The sequence below is a fragment of the Trematomus bernacchii genome, unplaced genomic scaffold, assembly GCF_902827165.1.
Source record: "Trematomus bernacchii unplaced genomic scaffold, fTreBer1.1, whole genome shotgun sequence".
Classification (NCBI taxonomy): Eukaryota; Metazoa; Chordata; class Actinopteri; order Perciformes; family Nototheniidae; genus Trematomus; species Trematomus bernacchii.
This window is the reverse complement of record NW_022987852.1, coordinates 820,378-847,013: the sequence shown is the minus strand read 5'-3', so window position 1 is coordinate 847,013 and position 26,636 is coordinate 820,378. Positions and strand designations below refer to the sequence as shown.

Below are 26,636 nucleotides of genomic sequence, written 5' to 3'. Positions count from 1 at the left end.
GAAACCAAACATTACTTGTGAAATTCTTCATCACTCTTTCCTCTCACTTCCCATTTCGTTTCACAGCCTGTTTCCACTGATGAATCACAGCTGCTGCTCTTTAACCACACAGCTTCAAGAAATGCAGATCTGAAACCAGAGAAACTGACCCACAACATTCACTGTTTCTAAATGCTGTTTTCATCCTGAGAATTACAGCTCTGTGGTAACCGAGGAAGTAGTAGTCCTCTCCTCCTGATGTCCAGGTGTATATCAGTATGTAGTGTCTCTACTTTAAAGAGTCCTCTCCTGCTGATGTCCAGGTGTATATCAGTATGTAGTGTCTCTACTTTAAAGAGTCCTCTCCTGCTGATGTTCAGGTGTATATCAGTATGTAGTGTCTCTACTTTAAAGAGTCCTCTCCTGCTGATGTTCAGGTGTATATCAGTATGTAGTGTCTCTACTTTAAAGAGTCCTCTCCTGCTGATGTTCAGGTGTATATCATATGTAGTGTCTCTACTTTAAAGAGTCCTCTCCTGCTGATGTTCAGGTGTATATCAGTATGTAGAGTCTCTACTTTAAGAGTCCTCTCCTCCTGATGTCCAGGTGTATATCAGTATGTGAGTGTCTCTACTTTAAAGAGTCCTCTCCTGCTGATGTTCAGGTGTATATCAGTATGTTAGTGTCTCTACTTTAAAGAGTCCTCTCCTGCTGATGGTCAGGTGTATATCAGTATGTAGTGTCTCTACTTTAAAGAGTCCTCTCCTGCTGATGTTCAGGTGTATATCAGTATGTAGAGTCTCTACTTTAAAGAGTCCTCTCCTGCTGATGTTCAGGTGTATATCAGTATGTAGTGTCTCTACTTTAAGAGTCCTCTCCTGCTGATGTTCAGGTGTATATCAGTATGTAGTGTCTCTACTTTAAAGAGTCCTCTCCTGCTGATGTTCAGGTGTATATCAGTATGTAGAGTCTTCTACTGTAAGAGTCCTCTCCTGCTGATGTTCAGGTGTATATCAGTATGTAGTGTCTCTACTTAAAAGAGTCCTCTCCTGCTGATGTTCAGGTGTATATCAGTATGTAGTGTCTCTACTTTAAAGAGTCCTCTCCTGCTGATGTTCAGTGTATATCAGTATGTAGTGTCTCTACTTTAAAGAGTCCTCTCCTGCTGATGTTCAGGTGTATATCAGTATGTAGTGTCTCTTCTTTAAAGAGTCCTCTCCTGCTGATGTTCAGTTGTATATCAGTATGTAGTGTCTCTACTTTAAAGAGTCCTCTCCTGCTGATGTTCAGGTGTATATCAGTATGTAGTGTCTCTTCTTTAAAGAGTCCTCTCCTGCTGATGTTCAGGTGTATATCAGTATGTAGTGTCTCTACTTTAAAGAGTCCTCTCCTGCTGATGTTCAGGTGTATATCAGTATGTAGAGTCTCTACTTTAAAGAGTCCTCTCCTGCTGGTGTTCAGGTGTATATCAGTATGTAGAGTCTCTACTTTAAAGAGTCCTCTCCTGCTGATGTTCAGGTGTATATCAGTATGTAGTGTCTCTACTTTAAAGAGTCCTCTCCTGCTGGTGTTCAGGTGTATATCAGTATGTAGAGTCTCTACTTTAAAGAGTCCTCTCCTGCTGATGTTCAGGTGTATATCAGTATGTAGTGTCTCTACTTTAAAGAGTCCTCTCCTGCTGATGTGCAGGTGTATATCAGTATGTAGTGTCTCTACTTTAAAGAGTCCTCTCCTGCTGATGTTCAGGTGTATATCAGTATGTAGTGTCTCTACTTTAAAGAGTCCTCTCCTGCTGATGTTCAGGTGTATATCAGTATGTAGTGTCTCTACTTTAAAGAGTCCTCTCCTGCTGATGTTCAGGTGTATATCGGTATGTAGTGTCTCTACTTTAAAGAGTCCTCTCCTGCTGATGTTCAGGTGTATATCAGTATGTAGTGTCTCTACTTTAAAGAGTCCCCTCATGCTGATGTTCAGGTGTATATCAGTATGTAGTCTCTACTTTAAAGAGTCCTCTCCTGCTGATGTTCAGGTGTATATCAGTATGTAGTGTCTCTACTTTAAAGAGTCCTCTCCTGCTGATGTTCAGGTGTATATCAGTATGTAGTGTCTCTACTTTAAAGAGTCCCCTCATGCTGATGTTCAGGTGTATATCAGTATGTAGTCTCTACTTTAAAGAGTCCTCTCCTGCTGATGTTCAGGTGTATATCAGTATGTAGTCTCTACTTTAAAGAGTCCTCTCCTGCTGATGTTCAGGTGTATATCAGTATGTAGTGTCTCTACTTTAAAGAGTCCTCTCCTGCTGATGTTCAGGTGTATATCAGTATGTAGTGTCTCTACATGTCTCCATGCTTTAATGTTCAAAAAACTCTTTATTTTTCTCTGTGCTGCAGCACCTCTTTTCACCCTCTGTCTGAAACCAGAGCTCAGTCTGCTCTGATTGGTTAGCTGGCCGGCTCTGTTGTGATTGGTCAACCTCTTAGAGATGTCCCGCCCCTTTGCCTATGGTTGGAGCACTGGGTTTTTAGCCTTTGCAGACCATTTACATGCACAACAACTTTTATAACACTACAGGAGAGGGAAAACCCCCAAAAGCAGAATAGGGCCTCTTTAAACTTGGCTTTAACATGTATTAATAGGTTTATTTACATCTTCTTCAATAATAGTTATTTTACCAGATATAAAAACCTCATAATTCAGAAAGCAAGTGTGTTTGGAGTTACATTCAGAATAGTTTTACCCCGTGTTGCATGACAAGGGATGATACTGTTGGATTTAGAATTTGTTTTCCAGTCCGAAAAACTTAAAATCTATGATAAATAATATAGAAACTAGAACTCAAAAACAAGTTCTGTTGAATGTTAACAAACTATCCTTCACTCCTTTAGCTTTGTCAGGTCCATTTAGTGGCTGGATGAACCCAGAGAATCATGCAGGGGTTTAGAGGCAGCAGCCCGTGGAGGAGCCTGCTTTTACATTATCCTCATTATGTGTTAACACCTCTCACACAATGGGTTGTTTCTGGTCACATGGTGTGGTTCATGGGATTTAGGGCACCTGGTGTGTGTGGAGGTTTGGTAGCATGACAACGGGGGTGAGCTTAGCGCTGATATCTTTTGTTGACCGTATGATTCTGTTTACTGTTTTGATTTACAATATTAAATATCCTTAAAACGTCGAGTTCAGTACAGACTTCATTATTTACACGCGTCACAACAATGAGCAAAGTTTAGCCTCAGAGCGGCCGTATTTAAAGGTCCCATGTCACGGCCATTTCTACTGATCATAGTTCCATTGTTGAGGTCTACTAGAATAGATGTATATTGTTCAATGTTCCAAACTCACATTGGTTTCTCAAACAGCATCTCTGTATAGTATGTGTATTCACTCTCTGTCCTACACGCCTTGTTGGAGCTCCTGCCCCCCCCCCCTCCCTGTGAGCCCAGTGTGCTCTGATTGGTCGGGACGTTACGAGACTCGCTGCTGCGAGGAGCGGACAGGCTTCCCTGTCGGCGATACAGCGAGAACAAGCTAAACTCATCCTGAGCACACAAACACTCACAGCCGAAGTGAAAACAATAAGTGTGGCTTGATATTGAGTAAGAGGTTTCTAACGCTGTGAGAATGGGTCTGCAGAGAGCATTTCTCCACCATCCCAACTCGTCTATTACCAACCAGGGAGCTCTATGCAAGTCAATGGGACTCCCTGTTAGTTAGCCAAGGGACCCTGGTGTGTGAGGTGCTCCAAGGATTGGTCCATTTGGGCCAATCCGGTCATTTGTTGTTGATCTGGGTGTTCACACGTCACTGAACCCAGGAAGCAAACAATGGAGAAAGAGAAATGTCCAACGAGGCGTTCTGGGGCAGCATAGACAGGTCTTCTCTGTGTTAGAGTTTTACTCCCTACAGCCGGCACAGTAAGATTAGGTTATGTTTCTCCTATATAAACACGGTGTATATGTTCTCCTGCTGCACCCCGCTGCTCCTGCAGTGAGTCAGCTGATGACAGCATCAGTTAAAGGCCTCAGCTGGACGGGCGGAGGATTAGAGGGAGGGGACGGAGCGCCACAGGAAACATCGGTGGGGCGTTCCCTCCATCTGGAAACATTTAGAAAAGCTGCTCAGCTGAGGCTAAATTCCTCCTGAAGACATTACACACACACACACACACACACACACACACACACACACACACACACACACACACACACACACACACACACACACACACACACACACACACACACACACACACACACACACACACACACACACAGGCTGACGTCAGCAGCATCACTGACAGATGGAGCTTCACCATGCTGAGGGTTCAGGGAGATCACAGCTACTGAGAGGACATGTTGAAGTAGATGTGTTTTCTGCAGCTGCTTCTCAGTGAAGACGTTTGATTTGACCACCTGCTGTGTCGAGGTGTTGACCTCCATGTTTGTTTCGTTAGAAGTGCATGGGTTCCTCCTCAACTCCTTTGTCCTTCAAATCTAATTTCTTACAAGATAAATTGACATATGGGTCAGCAGATGTGTTTTTCTGTATAAAACGTTATGAGTTTGGATGTATTGAAGCAACTCTCGTGCTGTGTTTGGTCATGATGGCTCACTGATCATAAATAGATCGAGATATCACAAATCAGAAATGATCCCAAAGGGGCTTTAAAATCATTAAAAGAAACAATACGCTCCATTCTCTTCAACCCAAGATTCAGATATCAAAACTCTCCCCAAAGTATCATGTCTGTTTATCTAGCTGCACTCAGACATGTAGAAGTTCATGGGTTCATCAGAAAGTCCTCAACTCTCTCTCTGCTCGGTCACTTCACCTCAAATCTGTTGAGCTAGAAAATTATAGAAACCCACCGACTGACTCTTACTCCAGAAAACTGACCAAATGATTCCTCAAACTTAAAATGTCAGGGAACGCTGCGTGAGTTCCCTGACACACCGGGGTCACATCTTTATGTATAAAAGCCATCAAAAAGTGCATTTTGCATGATAGGTCCCCTTTAAAAGGCTAAACATGTGTCAGATTATCTTACAAAATGATCCTTCCCTCCAATATCATGAATCATATCTCAAATGCAACATCAGTCAAAATAATCACGAGTACTTCATCCTGCAGCCCTGAACGTTATTCCTTTGTGAAACTCTGGAGTTGAGGATCCAGGTTTGCAGTCGAGTCTCAGTTCTTTGGGGTTTAACATCAGAGTGTCATGCTGTGTGCAGATGTAGTTCAGGGTGGAGCTGCTGCTCTTCAGACCGTGCCACCGTCAGAGGGTGGAGTCTGAAGTGTCAACGCTGTTCACATCACATTTAAACAAGCATGGTCGTTAAATGTGCACTTTTCTCTTTTGTTGGTTATTTTTTGGGGTCTTTTCTTGTCTTGTCTTTCTATTTCTTAATATCCCCTTTTCTCAATTTCTCCTCCTTATTTATCTTTATTAGAAGTCCTTTTTCGTCACTTCACATTTATGTTCATTTCTATTAATTGTACTCTCTGTATTTCCTTGAGTCACTGTTGGGTCTGAGCCTTACTTACTTAACTCTTAGATCTGACAGCTCCTCCTCCCTCTTTCAGACAACATGTCCTCCCTTCTTCCTCTCTATTATTTCTCCCTCTGTTTTCACTGGTTTGCATCAGTTCTGACCAAATGAACTCAATGACATCAGGGATACTGTGAGGACTAAAGAGGGGTTTGAGGACTCTTTAAAGTAGAGACACTACATACTGATATACACCTGAACATCAGCAGGAGAGGACTCTTAAAGTAGAGACACTAATACTGATATACACCCTGAACATCAGCAGGAGAGGGACTCTTTAAAGTAGAGACACTACATACTGATATACACCGAGCATCAGCAGGAGAGGACTCTTTAAAGTAGAGACACTACATACTGATATACACCTGAACATCAGCAGGAGAGGACTCTTTAAAGTAGAGACACTACATACTGATATACACCTGAGCATCAGCAGGAGAGGACTCTTTAAAGTAGAGACACTACATACTGATATACACCTGAACATCAGCAGGAGAGGACTCTTTAAAGTAGAGACACTACATACTGATATACACCTGAACATCAGCAGGAGAGGACTCTTTAAAGTAGAGACACTACATACTGATATACACCTGAGCATCAGCAGGAGAGGACTCTTTAAAGTAGAGACACTACATACTGATATACACCTGAACATCAGCAGGAGAGGACTCTTTAAAGTAGAGACACTACATACTGATATACACCTGAACATCAGCAGGAGAGGACTCTTTAAAGTAGAGACACTACATACTGATATACACCTGAACATCAGCAGGAGAGGACTCTTTAAAGTAGAGACACTACATACTGATATACACCTGAACCTCAGCAGGAGAGGACTCTTTAAAGTAGAGACACTACATACTGATATACACCTGAACATCAGCAGGAGAGGACTCTTTAAAGTAGAGACACTACATACTGATATACACCTGAACATCAGCAGGAGAGGACTCTTTAAAGTAGAGACACTACATACTGATATACACCTGAACATCAGCAGGAGAGGACTCTTTAAAGTAGAGACACTACATACTGATATACAGCTGAACATCAGCAGGAGAGGACTCTTTAAAGTAGAGACACTACATACTGATATACACCTGAACATCAGCAGGAGAGGACTCTTTAAAGTAGAGACACTACATACTGATATAGCAGTATAACACAGCTTGCATGCTGTGCAATGAGTAAAGCTGTAACACCTCACCAACGTCCCTTATCTCTCCTGTTTCCTCTGCTCTGAACACATTCTTTCCAAGACATAAATACAGTAAGCTGCAGCTCTGAGGAGGAAGTAGTATTGTTAGACTGAAGGTGTTTCCCTTCGAACAGGAAGTGGAAGAAGTGAAGTAATCAACTGTCTTGTAACTCAACGAGCAGGAGGGCTTTATATTTGCGTTGGGATGCAACGAGACTCAGAGGTGCAGGAAGTTTCCCGGCTGATGTATTTCACACACACACACACACACACACACACACACACACACACACACAGACACACACAGACACACACACACACACAGAGATACAGACACACACACACACACACACACACACACACACACACACAGACTCAGACACACACAGATAGACACACACACACACACACTCACTCACTCACTCACTCACTCACTCACTCATACACACACAGCATCACGTCGGCTCTGACAGCACCTGACCCTGCGTCTGTAACCTGACACTGAGGGAGAAACGGTTCCTCCCCCGCTGCTGACACCTTCACACATCATGTATTCATGAAGGTGTAGTGGACTCTGAGGACATTATTCACCATTGTCTGCGGTGAAACACTAGCAATGATCTGTTCCTGATAAACGGCACACATGTGTAGTGAAAGATAGACGTTATCTGTCTACTTTTTTGAATGCAGCTGATTCTCCACAGCACGTAATGATTACGATGAAGAAGTCTTTACACATCTCTGTAATCTGTCTCTGTATTTACACAGACAGGAGCGCCTCCTTTAGTTTCCAGATGTCGTCACCACATCCTTCTTTTCTGTTTAGATTTCATAGCAAATATAATCTACTTTAAACAATGTACACACAACAAACAATTACTCCACAAAAACATTACTCAACACTTTAAAGAGGCCCTGTCAGCTTGTTGGGGTGTTCCCTCTCCTGTAGTGTGTTTTATAGGTTTTAGTGCATGTTAATGGTCGGCTAAGGCTAAAATCTCTGTGTTCTCTCCCTCTTCTGTCCAAGTAGAGGCACAAAGTACAAATATGAACCTGACAATTAGCAGAATATGTCGTCTGTGAACGAGCTCACACACACACACACAGACACACATACACACACACACACAGAGTGGGCTGCCCTGTGATCATCTTGCGACCTTGATGTCATGATGACCTCAGCAAAAGGTGTGTGTGTGTGTGTGTGTGTGTGTGTGGTGTGTGTGTGTGTGTGTGTGTGTGTGTGTGTGTGCTGTGTGTGTGTGTGTGTGTGTGTGTGTGTGTGTGTGTGTGTGTTGTGTGTGTGTGTGTGTGTGTGTGTGTGTGTGTGTGTGTGTGTGTGTGTGTGTGTGTGTGTGTGTGTGTGTGTGGTGTGTGTGTGTGTGTGTGTGTGTGTGTGAGTGTGTGTGTGTGTGTGTGTGTGTGTGTGTGTGTGTGTGTGTGTGTGTGTGTGTGTGTGTGTGTGTGTGTGTGTGTGTGTGTGTGTGTGTGTGTGTGTGTGTGTGTGTGTACACACTCAGAGGTGTGTCGCCCTGCAGTGATGTTGTAAATGTGGACAGCAGCGCTTCCATGTAAAATGTTGCGGTTGAAATCTGATGTAGGACACACACACACACACACACACACACTTGATTGATTGAAAATGCTCAGTAAAGGACGGTGCATTCAAACAAATTAAACTTTATTTGATTTAATTGTGTAAAAGTGTAGATGATGTGTGTACTGAAGGTGTGTGTGTTTAAGTGTGTGTGTGTGTGTGTGTGTACACACATGTGCGTCAGAGGAAAATTCAGCCGAGGCAGAATCCAGTGTGTCGTTTTAGAGATATCCTGTCAGGAAGTGAACCTCGCTCCTGTCGGTGACACACACACACACACACACACACACACACACACACACACGGAGTTCTTGTTTTTAGATATTTCCTCTTTACCCTCTGGTGGTGTCTTTGTCTTTATTAGCATCTCCATGCTCATTAGCATTAGCATGTCTGAAAGAAGTTTAATTGTATGTTTTTCTATCCTGCGCTTATATTCATTACATTCCTAGAACATATGGTATTAAAAATACAATCAAATAAAACAATTCAACAAAAACAAAACACTTTCTACAATTACGTAAATAATAATTCATAACAAACTTAAGTACTGTTCTTGTATAAATTGAATTGTGCATTTGAGTGTTTCAGGTAAATTATAAGACGCTTTGTCGGTAAGGTAGGGAAGCGCTTTTAAGCTTTAAAAGAAGCTAGCTTTGCTCAGTGAGAACCAGGGCTTTATTTCCAGTCGTCAAACAATGATGACAGAAAAAGGGAATACCCTAAAAAGCACCATCGGGCCTCTTTAAGCTAAATATACCATGTCACACACACACACATACACATACACACACACACACACATACACACGCACGCACACACACACACGCGCACACACACACACACACACACACACACACACACGCACACACACACACTACTGACTTTACTTTTAACTTAATATTACATTTTCTGTTGGTTTCAAAAACATCTTCAGTCATGTCCTCCTGAGTGTAACCACACGTCACCGTGAACTCAGTTATATAACAGCAGGAGAATAACTGGATTAGCAGCTCAGTGGGAATCACAGAAAGTCTGCTTTTAGTTTTCCTCCTCTAACGTTTACGTCCACAACTTGCAAAATAAAGTTTTCCAGTTTAAAACAGCAGACATGGATTTGATCCAGTGAAGAGAGACACAGCACGGCAGGACAAAGACATGTTTCCACTTAAAGTTTTAAAGCTTTTGTCTCAGAGCCGAGTGTCACCCAGTTTTAGAGGAACCACACCCAGACTGCTGCCACATTTCACTTTGCACACACACACACGCACGCGCACACGCACACGCACACGCGCACACACACACACACACACACACACACAGGCTGACGTCAGCAGCATCACTGACAGATGGAGCTTCACCATGCTGAGGGTTCAGGGAGATCACAGCTACTGAGAGGACATGTTGAAGTAGATGTGTTTTCTGCAGCTGCTTCTCAGTGAAGACGTTTGATTTGACCACCTGCTGTGTCGAGGTGTTGACCTCCATGTTTGTTTCGTTAGAAGTGCATGGGTTCCTCCTCAACTCCTTTGTCCTCCAAATCTAATTTCTTACAAGATACATTGACATATGGGTCAGCAGATGTGTTTTTCTGCCTAGCGACAGCCGTATAAAATACATACACACACACACACACACACACACACACACACACACATATTTAAAGGCACAGTATGGCAGCTGTAATGCCCTCAGTGCTCTCTGTTGTCTGGCGTTCAGTTGCATGTTTGTATTTCCCTCTCTGGATATTGGAAAGCTTCACAAAACGCCTCCAGTAGTTTAAGAGAATGGACATTCACCAATTCATTACAGGCACCCGGGTGAAGGGACTCAGAAATCAGATGGTTTTGTTCAGAGTTGGAGGGCGTGTGAAAGCTGAAGAAAACTTGTACATTCGCAGTAGTTTCACCTTTTTAGTGAGTGCATGTTATGTGTAAAGATAAGAGCTGTAAAGATTGAATAATAAATGATTGCCATGAACTTATACTTGAGTATCGAGGAACCCTTCATGGGTTAATCAGTCTTTTTTCATGCAGAAATGAAGACACATGCCTTATCGTATGCCTTACATCCAAAGACCAAAGCAACAAACGGATAATCAGTAACTATATGATTCTCTCAAGAACGATTATCAGTTGTTTTAAAATTGGTTTAAAAATCTACATTTTCCATCACATACGTATCATTTCTTTATATATCTTAATTTTCCTTCACCTCGAGTGTTCAGCATCAGAATCAGAAACGGGTTTATCACCAGGTAGGTTGACACGTACGAGGAATTTGACTTGGTGTCGTGGTGCGTACATAAAAGTAAAAAAAAACTATATTAACATTAAAAAAATAATAGTAAAATATAGCAGCACAGAAATAGAATGAAATAAAATATGGAAAAAAATCGGCAGTAATGTTCATCCAGTGTGAGAAATAATCAATATATTGTGCCGGAACTTTAAAGTGGACCTATCATGCTATATTATAATAATATAGTGTAGGACCATACCTATATAAGGAATATTTATACTTTTTTTTTTTTCAAAATACCAAACAGATCATGCATTTTAGCCATGCCTCATTTTGCTCAATTTGAAAAATGTTAGCTCTGTTTTTGCAAGGGCTGATTCTGTGAGAACAGCACCATCTACAGGCCTGGCATATGTACTACAGCGTCTCCAGCGCTTTCGAACGGCAATGGCCGTGGCTGTCTCCTCCTGATTGGTGGAGTTGGCCCAATAGCCGTAGTGCCACCGTCCTGACGTCAGGACAGTGTTCAAATCTGGATCAGTTTTTATCAGATCCGCTGCAGCCCCTTTTTTTTAGAGATTTGGGTATGGAGGAAAATAGAGAGGGTTGTGTTTTCTGACACTTGGTGAGTTCCCTGGAACACCGGGGACACATATTCATGTATACAAGACGTACAAAAGTGCATTTTGCATGATAGGTCCCCTTTAAGGGACATCATTTACTGTAGCAGTGTTGTCCCACGGACCGGATGTGGGCGACACCTTGGAGTTCAGGTTTCAGGTTGTTATTGTTTTTAGCCTCACAGTAGCATGTAGCTAATAGTATATTGTGTATGTGAATATAAGGACGCGTGGAGTTACACACTAAACACACCGCCTCCAACTGTCACTCATCAACGCTGCATTACTACTATTATTATGTGTTTAATGAACAACACACATCAGAAGAATTGTATAATAAAATATCATAAGAGATGAGTCATGGCTACGTCATCACAGGACTACAGAAGAAGACCCGCCCCCGTCGACGTCAGCCAATGGAAGAAGACTTAATACGAGTGGGAACATATAAATAAGATGTTTGATAGAGAAACGGTCTCTTTTATTCATGCACCTGTAGATAGCTAACTGCTCATGTGGACTAAGGACCAGTGAATTGAATAATGAACCTCTGCTGTGTTCCCTTGTAAACTTACTATACTATTGCATTAATTAACTTTTCGAGAAGCTTCCTGGTCTTCTTTAGACCAACTCTTGGTCTTCAAAACAAGAATACCTGACACCAGCCATGCTAATGAAAGGGTGAACTTCCTGTCTGCAGGTTATGACTTCACGGAGGTCTTGCGGTGGTTTGGAGAGCGCGTGGATCGGATCATCCTGCTGTTCGACGCTCACAAACTGGACATCTCTGACGAGTTCTCCGAAGCCATCCGAGCCTTCAAAGGACAAGACGACAAGATCCGGGTCGTCCTCAACAAGGCCGACCAGGTGAGAGGGCGAAGAGAGGGATCAATACATCTGATTGGATTTGATTTTGAATGTGTAAAACAATAATACACAAAATTATGATAATGAAATGAAACATGAGAATTATACTATACAAACTTAAGCAGTGTCAAATTGATAAACAAATAAACTACACATCCGAAAAGGAGTGGGAGGAGTTTTTGTTCTCCCAAAAACTAAATTATCAACATATACAACAAATAAATAAACAAACAAATTCATGAAAGAGGTAAACGGTAATCAAGAAAAGATAAAATAACAAGCTAAATAAATAAATCGTTAACACCCAATGATTAAACACTTTCATCCCTTCACATGAAGCCATTGAGTTACAGATTAACCTCCTCTCCCTCACCTGCCAGGTGGACACGCAGCAGCTCATGAGGGTTTACGGCGCCCTCATGTGGTCGCTGGGGAAAGTGATCAATACTCCGGAGGTGGTGAGAGTCTATCTGGGATCCTTCTGGGCCAAACCTCTGCAGAACACTGAGAACAGGTCAGATATTCACTCATTCATCCATATATTCATTAATTGATTCAGAAAATGATCCATTCCTTCATTCATTCATGTTATTCATTCACACAGAGAACAGATGTATTTTTTTTATTCTTTCACTTATGTTTCTCCTCGTTAACTAATTCACTCGTTCACTCCCCAGGCGTCTGTTTGAGGCGGAGTCTCAGGATCTCTTTAAGGACATCCAGAGTCTCCCGAGGAACGCGGCGCTGCGTAAACTGAACGACCTCATCAAGAGGGCGCGGCTGGCCAAGGTGAGGCAGGAAGTCACGTGTTGTGTTTGGAGTTTAACACCCAGAGACCTTTTTAGTTGAAACACTAATAACTCCCATTCGTCCTGGAATGTTTGGTTGTGTTTCAAAAACAGAACGAGGGCCGGAAATTTGAACACTCTGGTTTCAGAAGAAGTTAGATCAGGGGTGTCCAACTCAATTTCATCGCGGGCCACATTGGAATTATGGTTGCACTCAAAGGGCCGGTTGTAACTTTAAGACTATATAAATATTTAATATATATAAACGTATGTATTATATTACATGATTGCCTCTGCATTGGATTATTATCAGATAGGGTAATAACTTCATAATTAACTACGTCTGAAAGCAGAAGTCTACGGCAAATAATTGCAAGTCTCTTCGGTGAGAATGTCACAAAATGATTTTAAAAGAAAAGCCAAATTCTGGAGAAAAAAGTCAAAATCAAACAAAGGGAAATTTGGGGGGAAAAAAGTAACATTTTGAGAAAAAGTGAAATTCTAAGAAAAAAGGCATATTTTGAAGAAAAACTGTCAAATTCTGAGAAAAAAGGCATATTTTGAAGAAAAAAAGTCAAATGTGAGATGCATTGTGGGACATGTAGTTTATGGGCAACGTGCTTCTGTAAATCAGCATGTAACTGTATAATAAACATATGATATTCTTTCAGAGCTCTTGTGAGGCCGCATGAAATGAAGTCATGGGCCGGATTTGGCCCCCGGGCCTTGAGTTTGACCCCCCTGAGTTAGATGATTCAGTTTAATCTCTGAGCATTCAGTACAGACAGTGAAGGGGTTAGCCTGCATTCATTCATTGTTTTATTCATTCATTCAAAAGTTCAGAAACATGCATTCATTCATTTACTTTTTGCTAATTGATTAATTGATACAAAAAACACTTAAAGGTGGGGTAGGTAAGTTTGGAGAAACCAGCTCGAGATCGCTAGAATTTGAAAATACACAACCGGAGAAAATCTGCCACTTCCTCACAGAGCCCCTCCTCCAACACACACGAACGCGCACATGACCAATGAGGGCACGAGATAAGTTTGTGCACAGATGGAAGGCTGACAGGCAGGTAGGCCATCCAGTTATTTTAGCCGGGCCGGCTCAGATGATTGGTCGTGCTTTTTACAGTACCACGGCTTCCACTGATGATATTTATTTATGGATTTGTTGTCAAAGCACTTCAGATATTCATTGCTATCGGGATGTTAAGAGCATTCCATGGAATATAACAACAAGTGTATCTCGAGCCGGTTTCTCAAACTTACCTACCCCACCTTTAAACAGGTCGTCAGATATCACACATGCATTTATAATAGTTCATTTTTGTGGTCATTTATTCATTACATTACATTACATTGCATTTAGCTGAGGCTTTTATCCAAAGCGACTTACAATAAGTGCATTCGACCAAGAAGATACAAACTAGAAGAAAACAGAATCATATAAGTACATCAGGTTTCATAGAGCTAAAACATTTCAAGTGCTACTCAACTAGCTTTAGATAAGCCAGTCCTTTGTTAGTATATTACAGGACATGTTACTTGTTAGACGCTTTTATCCAAAGCGACTAACATACTCAATACTGTGGGTAATCCCCACAGGAGCAATTTGGGGTGAAGTGTCTCAGGGACACAACGACACGCTGACTACATCATTCAGTCATTTGAAAAACTCCATGTTTCTGAAAGTCTGCAGTTCAGTGTTTGAGTCCGTGTTACAAAGTGTTTTCACTTACTTTTACTTTGAAGAGCAAGCTGTGCAAATTAGACTAAGTTGGAAAACAGAAGTGAGATGTAAAATAGAAGAAGGAGAAATGTATCTTAAACTTCTGACACATGACTCATAGAAACTGATCCTCTGGCTTTAAACTGAACTCAAGAACTTTGGAGTTTATTTCTTCTGAGGTCGAAAGGAAGCTCTGAATAATAAGACAGCAGTGAGTTAGAGATGTTAGCGTGTGAAAGCTGAGGGAGCTCCATCAGTGTTTGGAGGTAAATGTTTCTGTTGTTCAACCTTCAGGAAAACCTGTTTTAGTTTTTCTTTGTGATGGTTGTTTATAGTTCTGACAAACATACTCAGGCCCCACGCAAAGTTATATGATGAGGCCCTCTGTTTCGCGAGCGTCGACGATGACGACGGGGGGTGCTAGTGGAACCGTGCCGCGCCGCATAAGCGCATAGGTGCGCCGCATTTTCGGCTTAGTTGAGGCACCGTCCGCAAGATGAGGCCCCACGCCGTCTGCATGTTCGGCCTGTAGGGATGGACGGCCCTGTACATACTGATTGTTTGTTTCTTTTTTCGTCGTTATGCGTCTCTTTGTAGTAATTTGTTCGTATTTTATCATATTTTTAAGTCTATCTGAGGTCGTTTTGTGTCTATTTTAGTCGCTTTTTAGTTTTTACTAAAGGCCCCGGACACACCGGGCTCGATTTTCGGCCGTCGATAGATGTCTGGCCGTTGATGAGCGTCCTGTCGCCCCTACTCAGATTGGTGTGTCCCGCACCGTCGTGTCTTTTCGGGCCGTGCCGACACCTTCCGGAGGCTGTCGGCAAAATAAATCACTCTGATTGGCTGTTCAGCTCAGCGAATCAGTGCATGAGAAGCGAAACGGGAAGTGAAGAAGGCACACAGACGGCTATTATTTTTCATTTTCCAGTACCCGCACTAAACATGTTTTCGATTATAAGTCGTTATGTGAAACAGTCTGTGATGGAACGAGAGTGAAAATGGAACGCACGCTATTTGTTGTTTGTATATATCACGCAGTCTGTTCTTCTTCTCTCGGTTGTATCACGCACATCTGTCTTCCGGTTGCCTCTTTTGAATGACGAATACACACTACCGCCGCCTGCTGGTAAGGAGAGTTATTGCCACTCACGCATGCGCAGTTCGTACGTGCTACTTGGTCGTCGGCTGACTGAAGTCTTTGCGGTGTGTTCCAGTGCGACACATGGCCAAGACGCAGAGACGTGAGGCGACACAACAGTCAAGTCCGTCGGGACGTGTTCTTTGGTGTCAGTTTGGGTTGGTGTCAGTTGGTGTCAGTTTGGGTGTCAGTTTGGTGTCAGTTTGGTTGTGTCAGTTTGGTGTGTCAGTTTGGTGTGTCAGTTTGGTGTCAGTTTGGTGTCAGTTTGGAGTCAGTTTGGTGTCAGTTTGGTGTCAGTTTGGTGTCAGTTTGGTGTCAGTTTGGTGTCAGCTTGGTGTCAGTTTGGTGTCAGCTTGGTGTCAGTTTGGTGTCAGTTTGGTGTCAGCTTGGTGTCAGTTTGGTGTCAGTTTGGTGTCAGTTTGGTGTCAGCTTGGTGTCAGTTTGGTGTCAGTTTGGTGTCAGTTTGGTGTCAGTTTGGTGTCAGCTTGGTGTCAGCTTGGTGTCAGTTTGGTGTCAGTTTGGTGTCAGTTTGGTGTGTCAGGGCCTTAACAGTTTTGTTTCCTTGTGGTCGTTTTGAGACCCTTTTAGTATCCGGTTGTTGTCTTTTTTTAACCCTTTAAGCCCTGTTTTTTATGCTTCCTTGTGGCAATTTTGAATTTCTTCCTCGTGTAACATGTTGTAGGGGAAGAGGAGGAAGGCCCCTCACACTTTGGGCCCCTGGTAGTCCGTTCAGTAATCCCTCCACACTGGTGTCATATTATTGGGACGCTCCCACAGTGCATGTGGGGGTTAAAGTTAAGCTGTAATAAATTACTTTGAGCAAACAAATATCTTTTAAAACGTTCCCTCCCTGGCTCATCAATCAGATCGCATTTTTCTTCCTGATAAAATATTGATGAATGACACTAACGCTCATAAATCCACTGACCTCAACCCCTCCCTCTCACCTCCTTTCCTTACTCACTTCCTTCCTTCGATGAGGAGGTGTTCTGCTGTGTGACAGGAAAATAAGCTTATAAAACTATGAGATATAAAATACACAATACGTTATGTCTTATATCTTATGAGATATCAAGTCTAGTTTCGACACTTCAATTCAAATATATCAGATATTACCTCAAACTTTGATTTCTTACCAAATCAAATGTATGATTTATAATGTCAAATTCTTACTTTTTAAATCAAATTTGCAATTTTAAGTCCCGAAATGCAATTTTTTACATCAAATGTTTGAGATATAAAAATAAATTCTGACTTTTAAAATCAAATTGGAGATATTTAGTCCAAATCTTCACTTTTTTATTCAAATATATGAGATACTAAGGATAATGTTTGACTATATAAGTGACCATTATGAGATATTAAGCCTAATTAAGAACGTTTAAATCCAGTTGTATGAGACATTAAGTTAAATGTAAGACTTTTTTTAATGAAATCTAAATGTTTTGAGTCATATTTAAGGAACTAAGTCATTAAGATGTAAGATTAGGTGAAACTCACGAGACAGAAAGTGATTAGATGTTATTTTACCTGTCCTCCTTCTGTCTGTGTTGACTTCCTGTCTGAGCTGCGATTGAGGAAGCTGTTTTATAAACATTACTGTTGTTGAAACGAAGCTCTGCCAAGGTCTGATCTGTGTGTGTGTGGTGGTGGGTGTGTGTGTGTGTGTGTGTGTGTGGTGTGTGTGTGTGTGTGTGTGTGTGTGTGTGTGTGTGTGTGTGTGTGGTGTGTGTGTGTGTGTGTGTGTGTGTGGTGTGTGTGTGTGTGTGTGTGTGTGTGTGTGTGTGTGTGTGTGTGTGTGTGTGTGTGTGTGTGTGTGTGTGGTGTGTGTGTGTGTGTGTGTGTGTGTGTGTGTGTGTGTGTGTGTGTGTGTGTGTGTGTGTGTGTGTGTGTGTGTGTGTGTGTGTGTGTGTGTGTGTGTGTGTGTGTGTGTGTGTGTGTGTGTGTGTGTGTGGCCCCGTATCTCGAGGAACAGTCACGTTTCTGTTACTGAAGTTGGAAAGATAAAAGCAACGACTTATCTAAAGAGAGTGGTGCAGGAATGAGTCCTAAAACCCGGATATGAGTCAGCATTTTACCACTTCCGGTTCCCTTGTGTCGGAATCAATGTTTTTTTTGTGTGTTTTTGGATGGATATGATCACACAAGCTGAAGAGATTCTCATGTTTTCTTCTACGACATCAAATACGTCAGTTAATACCCCACTGGTGAATTTAAAAACATTGGTTGATAACAAGTGTCTAAATGAGACGACTAAACGTCATCACGCCCAACATTAGCCGCCTTTAGCTTAGCGGTGGTGATGTGAAGTCATGTGACCGTGCTGTAGTTCCTTTATAGCCCAACATTAGCCACCTTTAGCTTAGCGGTGGTCACGTGAAGTCATGTGACCGTGCTGTAGTTCCTTTATAGCCCAACATTAGCCACCTTTAGCTTAGCGGTGGTGACGTGAGTCATGTGACCGTGCTGTAGTTCCTTTATAGCCCAACATTATCCGCCTTTAGCTTAGCGGTGGTGACGTGAAGTCATGTGACCGTGCTGTAGTTCCTTTATAGCCCAACTTTAGCTTAGCGGTGGTGACGTGAAGTCATGTGACCGTGCTGTAGTTCCTTTATAGCCCAACATTAGCCGCCTTTAGCTTAGCGGTGGTGACGTGAAGTCATGTGACCGTGCTGTAGTTCCTTTATAGCCCAACATTAGCATCCTTTAGCTTAGCGGTGGTGACGTGAAGTCATGTGACCGTGCTGTAGTTCCTTTATAGCCCAACATTAGTCGCCTTTAGCTTAGCGGTGGTGAAGTCATGTGACCGTGCTGTAGTTCCTTTATAGCCCAACATTAGCATCCTTTAGCTTAGCGGTGGTGACGTGAAGTCATGTGACCGTGCTGTAGTTCCTTTATAGCCCAACATTAGCCACCTTTAGCTTAGCGGTGGTGACGTGAAGTCATGTGACCGTGCTGTAGTTCCTTTATAGCCCAACATTAGCCAACTTTAGCTTAGCGGTGGTGACGTGAAGTCATGTGACCGTGCTGTAGTTCCTTTATAGCCCAACATTAGCCGCCTTTAGCTTAGCGGTGGTGACGTGAAGTCATGTGACCGTGCTGTAGTTCCTTTATAGCCCAACATTAGCCAACTTTAGCTTAGCGGTGGTGATGTGAAGTCATGTGACCGTGCTGGTAGTTCCTTATAGCCCACATTAGCCACCTTTAGCTTAGCGGTGGTGACGTGAAGTCATGTGACCGTGCTTGTAGTTCCTTTATAGCCCAACATTAGCCAACTTTAGCTTAGGCGGTGGTGACGTGAAGTCATGTGACCGTGCTGTAGTTCCTTTATAGCCCAACATTAGCCGCCTTTAGCTTAGCGGTGGGTGACGTGAAGTCATGTGACCGTGCTGTAGTTCCTTTATAGCCCAACATTAGCCAACTTTAGCTTAGCGGTGGTGACGTGAAGTCATGTGACCGTGCTGTAGTTCCTTTATAGCCCAACATTAGCCGCCTTTAGCTTAGCGGTGGTGACGTGAAGTCATGTGACCGTGCTGTAGTTCCTTTATAGCCCAACATTAGCCAACTTTAGCTTAGCGGTGGTGACGTGAAGTCATGTGACCGTGCTGTAGTTTCTTTATAGCCCAACATTAGCCACCTTTAGCTTAGCGGTGGTGACGTGAAGTCATGTGACCGTGCTGTAGTTCCTTTATAGCCCAACATTAGCCGCCTTTAGCTTAGCGGTGGTGACGTGAAGTCATGTGACCGTGCTGAAGTTCCTTATAGGCTACTTTTGGAGATTGCATTTACGCTTTAAAAAGTGGTGTTAATATGTGGACATGCTGAACACGACTTGTAAAGTATCATAAACGTGTGTTTGCCACAGAGCTTATTTTCTGCAATGTTCAAAACTCAAATGGAAAACTCCCATTGCTTTTTGTCGAGGGAGGCCTAGTAATGCTAACTTCTAGTTCAGCCTTCACAAATATATCACCAATGATATAGTTATAGTTAGTTGACTTAATGTGGGACTGTTCCTTTAACCACCAACAGATTTTGGTTGATAATTAGTGAATCCAGAATTATGTTGATGTTCTTTGATTGACATCCACTTCTTCTTCTTCTTCCTCCCGCAGGTGCACGCCTACATCATCAGCCACCTGAAGAAGGAGATGCCGTCTCTGTTTGGGAGAGAGAAGAAGAAGGAGGAGCTGATCATGAGGCTGCCTGAGATCTACACCCACCTGCAGAGAGAGCACCACATCAGCCCCGGAGACTTCCCCAACGTCACCAAGATGCAGGTACAGAAACACACACAGCCACATCACAGCTGCAAAAGGAAATATCGGTTTTAGTTTGAAAACAGGTGATGTTTTCCCGTTGATATCAAAATAGCACTTGCATGATTCTTATGGACAAAAACTTACATGGTTGTTAATACTTATACTTATTTTTACTTGAGTAGGATTATGAGTACATTACTTTTTTGTGTGGTATTAGGACTTTTACCCAAGTAAAAGGTACTTTTTTCTACATAGAGGCGATTAGATATATACTTTATTGATTTAAAATTGACAAACATTGTTATGGTACATCAGCATGTTTGCAAGGCATTGAATTGAGGTACAAATGTAATACAAATAAATCAAAGACAGCCAAATTACACATATTACCAGTAAAGAAATACAGTATTGATAAAATACACTATATAATAATACAAAATAAGTTCAAATACACTATAAAAGACCAAGCTATTACTTAAAGGGGACCTATCATGCAAAATGCACTTGTGTACGTCTTTTCTACATGAATATGTGTCCCCGGTGTTCCAGGGAACTCACCAAGTGTCAGAAAACACAACCCTCTCTATTTTCCTCCATACCCAAATCTCTAAAAAAGGGGCTGCAACGGATCTGATAAAAACTGATCCAGATTTGAACACTGTCCTGACGTCAGGACGGTGGCGCTACGGCTATTGGGCCAACTCCACCAATCAGGAGGAGACAGCCACGCCCATTGCCGTTCCAAAGCGCTGGAGACGCTGTAGTACATATGCCAGGCCTGTAGGTGGTGCTGTTCTCACTGAATCAGCCCTTGCTAAAACAGGGGTAAAAAAGTGCAAATTGAGCGAAATGAGGCATGGCTAAAATGCATGATCTGTTTGGTATTTTGAAAAAAAAAAAAAGTATAAATATGCCTTATATAGGTATGGCCCTACACTATATTATTCAAATATAGCATGATAGGTCCACTTTAAATAGGGCGGTGGTGGCGAAGTCCATAGGGACTTGGCTTGGCAACTGGAAGGTCACCAGTTCAAGTCCCGGAAAGACCAAGTGCTACCGAGGTGTCCCTGAGCAAGGCACCGTTCCCTACACTGCCCCCCGGGCGCTGTACATAATGGCAGCCCACTGCTCCTAACACTAGGATGGGTCAAATGCAGAGAGACCGTTTCGTTACATAGCACCTGTACTACGTAATGACAATAAGTTGAATCTTCAATCTTCTTCAAATCATATTCGATTATTATTTGTGCAGCTGGATGTCATGTTTTTCTGGCTGAACTTTAGCAAACAGTCGGAGAACAAAATGTTATTCTCAGATGAGGGTAAACATATTTTTACTGATGTCAGAGGAACATCACACTTTCACTCTGCAGCTGCTGTCAGGCCTGTAGAGATGCTGCAGGTGTGTGTGTGTGTGTGTGTGTGTGTGTGTGTGTGTGTGTGTGTGTGTGTGTGTGTGTGTGTGTGTGTGTGTGTGTGTGTGTGGTGTGTGTGTGTGTGTGTGTGTGTGTGGTGTGTGTGTGTGGTGTGTGTGTGTGTGTGTGTGTGTGTGTGTTGTGTGTGTTTGGTGTGTTGTGTGTTGTGTGTGTGTGTGTGTGTGTGTGGTGTGTGTGCTGTGTGTGTGTGTGTGTGTGTGTGTGTGTGTGTGTGTGTGTGTGTGTGTGTTGTGTGTTGTGTGTGTGTTTGATGTTGTGTGTGTTTGTGTTGGTGTGTGTGTGTGTGTGTGTGTGTGTGTGTGGTGGTTTGTCGTGGTGTTTTTATTGGCGAGAGTGGATTTTGAGATTTTTCAGTTCCCTGTTGAGATGTGTATTCTCAAGACACACACACAAGCACACACAGCCACGTGTTGTTAGTATCTGTATGTGTGTGTGTGTGTGTTGAGAGGTCAGAGGTCAGCAGAGAACACTGTGTGCAGCTGCAGATCTGCTCAGGCTCATCATGTGACTATCAGAGGTGATGATTTAAGCTGTTTTTAAAATAGTGTATTATGATTTAGAAGTAGGACATCTAAAGGAAGACTTATTCCTTTTGTTTATCACAAAGCATCTAAATAACATATCTAGAGATACATGGTTTAAGATAAAAAAAACGAACTAAAGCTGTCAAGTAAAAAGTACCCTTTCCCCCTTAGATGTAGTGGAGTCTAAGTATAAAGTAACATAACATGTAAATATTAAGACAAAATACCTGGAATTTCTACTTTATTTCACTGCAAAACTTCATTAACTCACTCAAGTTTTTGGGTTTATCTTAGTTTTTTGGCGCCACCTGTCTGTGACACGAGGAACTGCAACAAATATTACATTACATTACATGTTAGACGCTTTTATCCAAAGAGACTTACATACTCAATACTGTACGGTTACCTTGGTGCTGATTGGATAATGGTTACTCAAGCCAAAACATCGTTATGACATCATCAAGTGGCCAAAATCTGATCAGCTCATTTTCAGACAGGTTTTTATAAGTTTGTAGAAGAGACATGAAGAAGAGGGGACACATGTTGATGTAGAAGAGACATGAAGAAGAGGGGACACATGTTGATGTAGAAGAGACATGAAGAAGAGGGGACACATGTTGATGTAGAAGAGACATGAAGAAGAGGGGACACATGTTGATGTAGAAGAGACATGAAGAAGAGGGGACACATGTTGATGTAGAAGAGACATGAAGAAGAGGGGACACATGTTGATGTAGAAAATACTTTTTGCATAATAGGTGACCTTTAACATGTTTTCTGTCTTCTCCTCCAGGACATGTTGCAGCACTACGACTTCAGTAAGTTCCCGTCTATGAAAATAAAACTCATCGAGTCTGTGGACAAGATGTTGGCCACGAAGATCGCCGGCCTGATGACGATGATCCGCGACGAAGAGTCCAAAGCGCCTCCGGTCCTCGTGTCGGGCGGCGCCTTCGAGGGCTCCCAGGACGGGCCGTTCGGTCACGGGTACGGAGAGGGAATCTGCGCCGGAGCGGACGCGGAGGACTGGATCGTGAGCCGCGAGAAGCACCGCTACGACGAGATCTTCTACATGCTGATGCCCGTCAACGGCAAGATCACCGGCGTCAACGCCAAGAAGGAGATGATGAACTCGCGGCTGCCCAACACGGTGCTGGGGAAGATCTGGAAGCTGGCCGACTGCGACAAGGACGGCATGTTGGACGACGAGGAGTTTGCGCTCGCTCAGCATCTTATGAAGGTCAAACTGGAGGGATACGAGCTGCCCAGCGAGCTGCCTGATCACCTGGTGCCGCCGTCACACCGCAAAAACCCCGACGCGGAGGCACTGTACAACAACAGTGAGGACTAGAGCGCGGAGAGGGAAACGGAAGAAGACTGACTGAGCTGAGAGGAAGTCCAAATGTACAAAATCACCAGCTGATATTCAGACTAACTATCAGCCAACTGACAGAAGAGATGGTCGAATTCAATGTTTAGGATTTACTCACCGAGGAATCCAATCACCTGCTAATCGCACAGTCAAATGTATAAACCAATTAATGGCGTTAGGAAGTCAAAACGAAATATAAGATGTATCTATATTGTACAATTCAGCTGATCTCAATGCACCAAAGAGGAAATAAGATCATGTAGACGTATATTTTACGAGTCTTTATTGTGACACTTAACTTTCCCGCCCCTTAACGACTGAGTGAGCTGAGAGGAAGTCCAAATGTACAAAAGCACCAGCTGATCTTCAGACTAACAGGAGACACTATCAGCAAGGTTTAGCATTGACTCACCGATGCATCAACTCAGCTGCTAATCACTCCTTTAAAGGTCCCATGTCATGCTTCTCTCTGTATCGCCGACCCGGAAACCACACCGGTAAGCCAGCTCACTGAGCAGCGAGCCTCGCAACGTCCCGACCAATCAGAGCACAGTGGGCTCACAGGGAGGGGGGGCAGGAGCTCCAACAAGCCGTGTAGGACAGAGAGTGAATACACATACTATACAGAGATGCTGTTTGAGAAACCAATGTGAGTTTGGAACATTGAACAATGTACATCTATTCTAGTAGACCTCAACAATGGAACTATGATCAGTAGAAATGGCCGTGACATGGGACCTTTAAATAAATAAACAACACAAAATAACTAAATAATATGGGAAGCTTTTACATTGGTAACATATATAGATATATATGGTGTAGATTTCAGTTCACCAAAGAAGAAAAAAGATAATGTAACCTCGTCATTAACGTTCATTTGGATTCTTATTTTGAAGGAATAAGAGAGTGATTTTTAACTTCCTGAATTCATTGTGTCTAAATGACACAATGGTCCACAAACACAAAGATATTTGGTATTTTTAGGCAAAATCTAAATATTTTATTACATTTTCTTTGTGGTTTTATTCCAATTTTAAAACAGCCAAGTGAAGAAAACATCGTTGTCAGTTGTACCCAGGATATGTTTAATGGTTTTAACATTGTAAATGGACTGTACTTATATAGCGCTTATCCAGTCTTTAAGATCCCTCAAAGCGCTTTACATACCACACGTCATTCACCCATTCACACAGAGCAGTGCACCTTACTCTAGGACCTAACATTCACACACCGTTGGCCATCAGGAGCAACTCAGGGTTAAGTATCTTGCCCAAGGATACATCGACATGTTGACTGCATGGGCTGGGATCGAACCCACAACCTTCTGGTTGAAAGACGACCGCACCCCCTCGCAGCCACAGTCGCCCCAAAATAAGTCAACAAGTTATATAAAACTGTCATTATGTGATTTCTCGAAGGCACAGTTACTGTTTTAATGTGTTTTTAGAATGAAATCCTTCAAAATACAATACAATACAACACAGTTTCAAACACTTTAAAACCTCCAGACCAAAGCGCTGTGCAGTCAAATAAACAAACAAATCACACAGCATCTTAAAAGCAATAAAAGCAACACTCTAAAAGATGTCAATGCGCTCAGGAGAAGAGCTTTGGAACTTCAGGATCAAAACAAAACCCAGAATTCAGGAAATCACAGAAACTCAACGAGATCCTGAGTCGTCTCTGCGTCGATGTTTCAGAGCAGGAAGCGGTTACTGTTTGGCTCGGAGTCAGGACGGGGGCGGGGGGTCAGGGGTCGTCAGAGCTCAGAGTCTGTCCTGTTTGAACAGATCTCAGTCCGGAGGAAGGGACACTCGCTCGGCCGCCGTTCCCTCGTCCTGAGGGACTACTTAACGACGTCCTGAAACAGCCCTCAGTCTGTGTTTCCTCATGGTGTAAAAAACAACGGAATAACATGTTGAAGAGAGGACGCTCCGGTCCAACTGAACTGTCCAAGAAATACAAAGCAGGAAAATACAGCATATGGCAAAAAGTACATAGATACAATTTCACTGGTTTCAAACTATGGCTGCACAATTTATCTAAATGTTATCGAAATTGTGCAAAAATCACAACATGTGTTAAAATACATATTGAAAGTATTGTGGAGTTTCAGAGATATTCTACAGACCTATTTGTTTGGTACAGATCCTATTCACATCATAGCCCGTTAATATTAAACAATTGCAATATCCGCCAAAATGATTACAAATGTTGAAACAGCGAGTTAGCCGTGTGGGGGAGACTTCTGTAGCGATGGAGAGTCAGGACTCAGAGAGAGAGACACGAGGAGAGCTGGAGCTTTGATGGAGTCAGGACTCAGAGAGAGAGACACGAGGAGAGATGGAGCTTTGATGGAGTCAGGACTCAGAGAGAGACGAGGAGAGCTGGAGCTTGATGGCAAACACTGACGGTTTTATTTGGACTTCGGCCGGAGAATTCCCAAGACCATGTCACGGGCCACGGTCCTGACCACACGGTAGAGATGCACCGTCAATTCTGAAGAGCCTCCTGTAGCTCCAGGTTTTTGAACTAGTTCAGAGTGTAATAATCAACATTCTTCAATAGAGAGACTAAACAGCTGAGGACACTGAATCACATTTGTTGTCGCTTATGGCTCGAGGTCATCTACGCCCCGAGAAGGATGTGTTCCAGGTGTCCCACAACAATAACTATCTCTGACCGAGAGCTGCCTGGTCACAAACTGGTAACAACAACAACTTGCTAGGGCAGCTCCTCCTTATGGGAGATAACGGCTGCTCAAGGGTTAGGGCATCTGCGTCAGAGGGCGAGAGGTAAACACGTATACAGAATGATTCCCTGACAAGCCGTACATGCTAACATAAACACATTGTTTAATCCATTCCTTACAGTTTTGCTCTTGTTTTCCTGGTTTTTTAAAGGTTAAACAACAAAAAACAGTGCAGATGAGCTTTGTTTTGAGCATGTGGAGAAATCCAAACACTTGCACATGTAGTTGCAGCTGCTCAGCTAATATTGGATCGGAGAAACATTACATCACATGTTACTTGTTAGACGCTTTTATCCAAAGCGACTTACATACTCAGTACTGTGGACAATCCCCACAGGAGCAACTTGGAGTGAAGTGTCTTGCCCAGGGATCTGAACACCAACGCACTACCCACTGCGCCACACGCCTCCCAACATCCAAACATCACCTTTCTTACTATTTCCTCTCAAAAAGTTTCCCTTTTCTGAACAAAGCACCGGCCTGCCTTCCATTGACCTCAGATCTAGATGATCGCTGGAAGACATGTATTTAGACTGAATTTGAGGAATACTTGTACAGTTCTTG

The 26,636-nt window shown here is 42.7% G+C and overlaps 1 protein-coding gene across 1 annotated transcript in view; it reads left to right on the top strand.

The window, feature by feature from the left end:
- The window catches only part of ehd4 (EH-domain containing 4), a 35,212-nt gene extending 11,335 nt beyond the window's left edge, over positions 1–23,877 (top strand). The window contains exons 4-8 of the mRNA XM_034113444.1: positions 11,894–12,060; positions 12,441–12,574; positions 12,738–12,849; positions 19,839–20,003; positions 22,742–23,877. Coding sequence (XP_033969335.1) covers positions 11,894–12,060; positions 12,441–12,574; positions 12,738–12,849; positions 19,839–20,003; positions 22,742–23,299 — 1,136 coding nt within the window. The 3' untranslated portion in view covers positions 23,300–23,877. The remainder of the gene's footprint in view (positions 1–11,893; positions 12,061–12,440; positions 12,575–12,737; positions 12,850–19,838; positions 20,004–22,741) is intronic.
- The last annotated feature ends 2,759 nt before the right edge of the window (positions 23,878–26,636 follow it).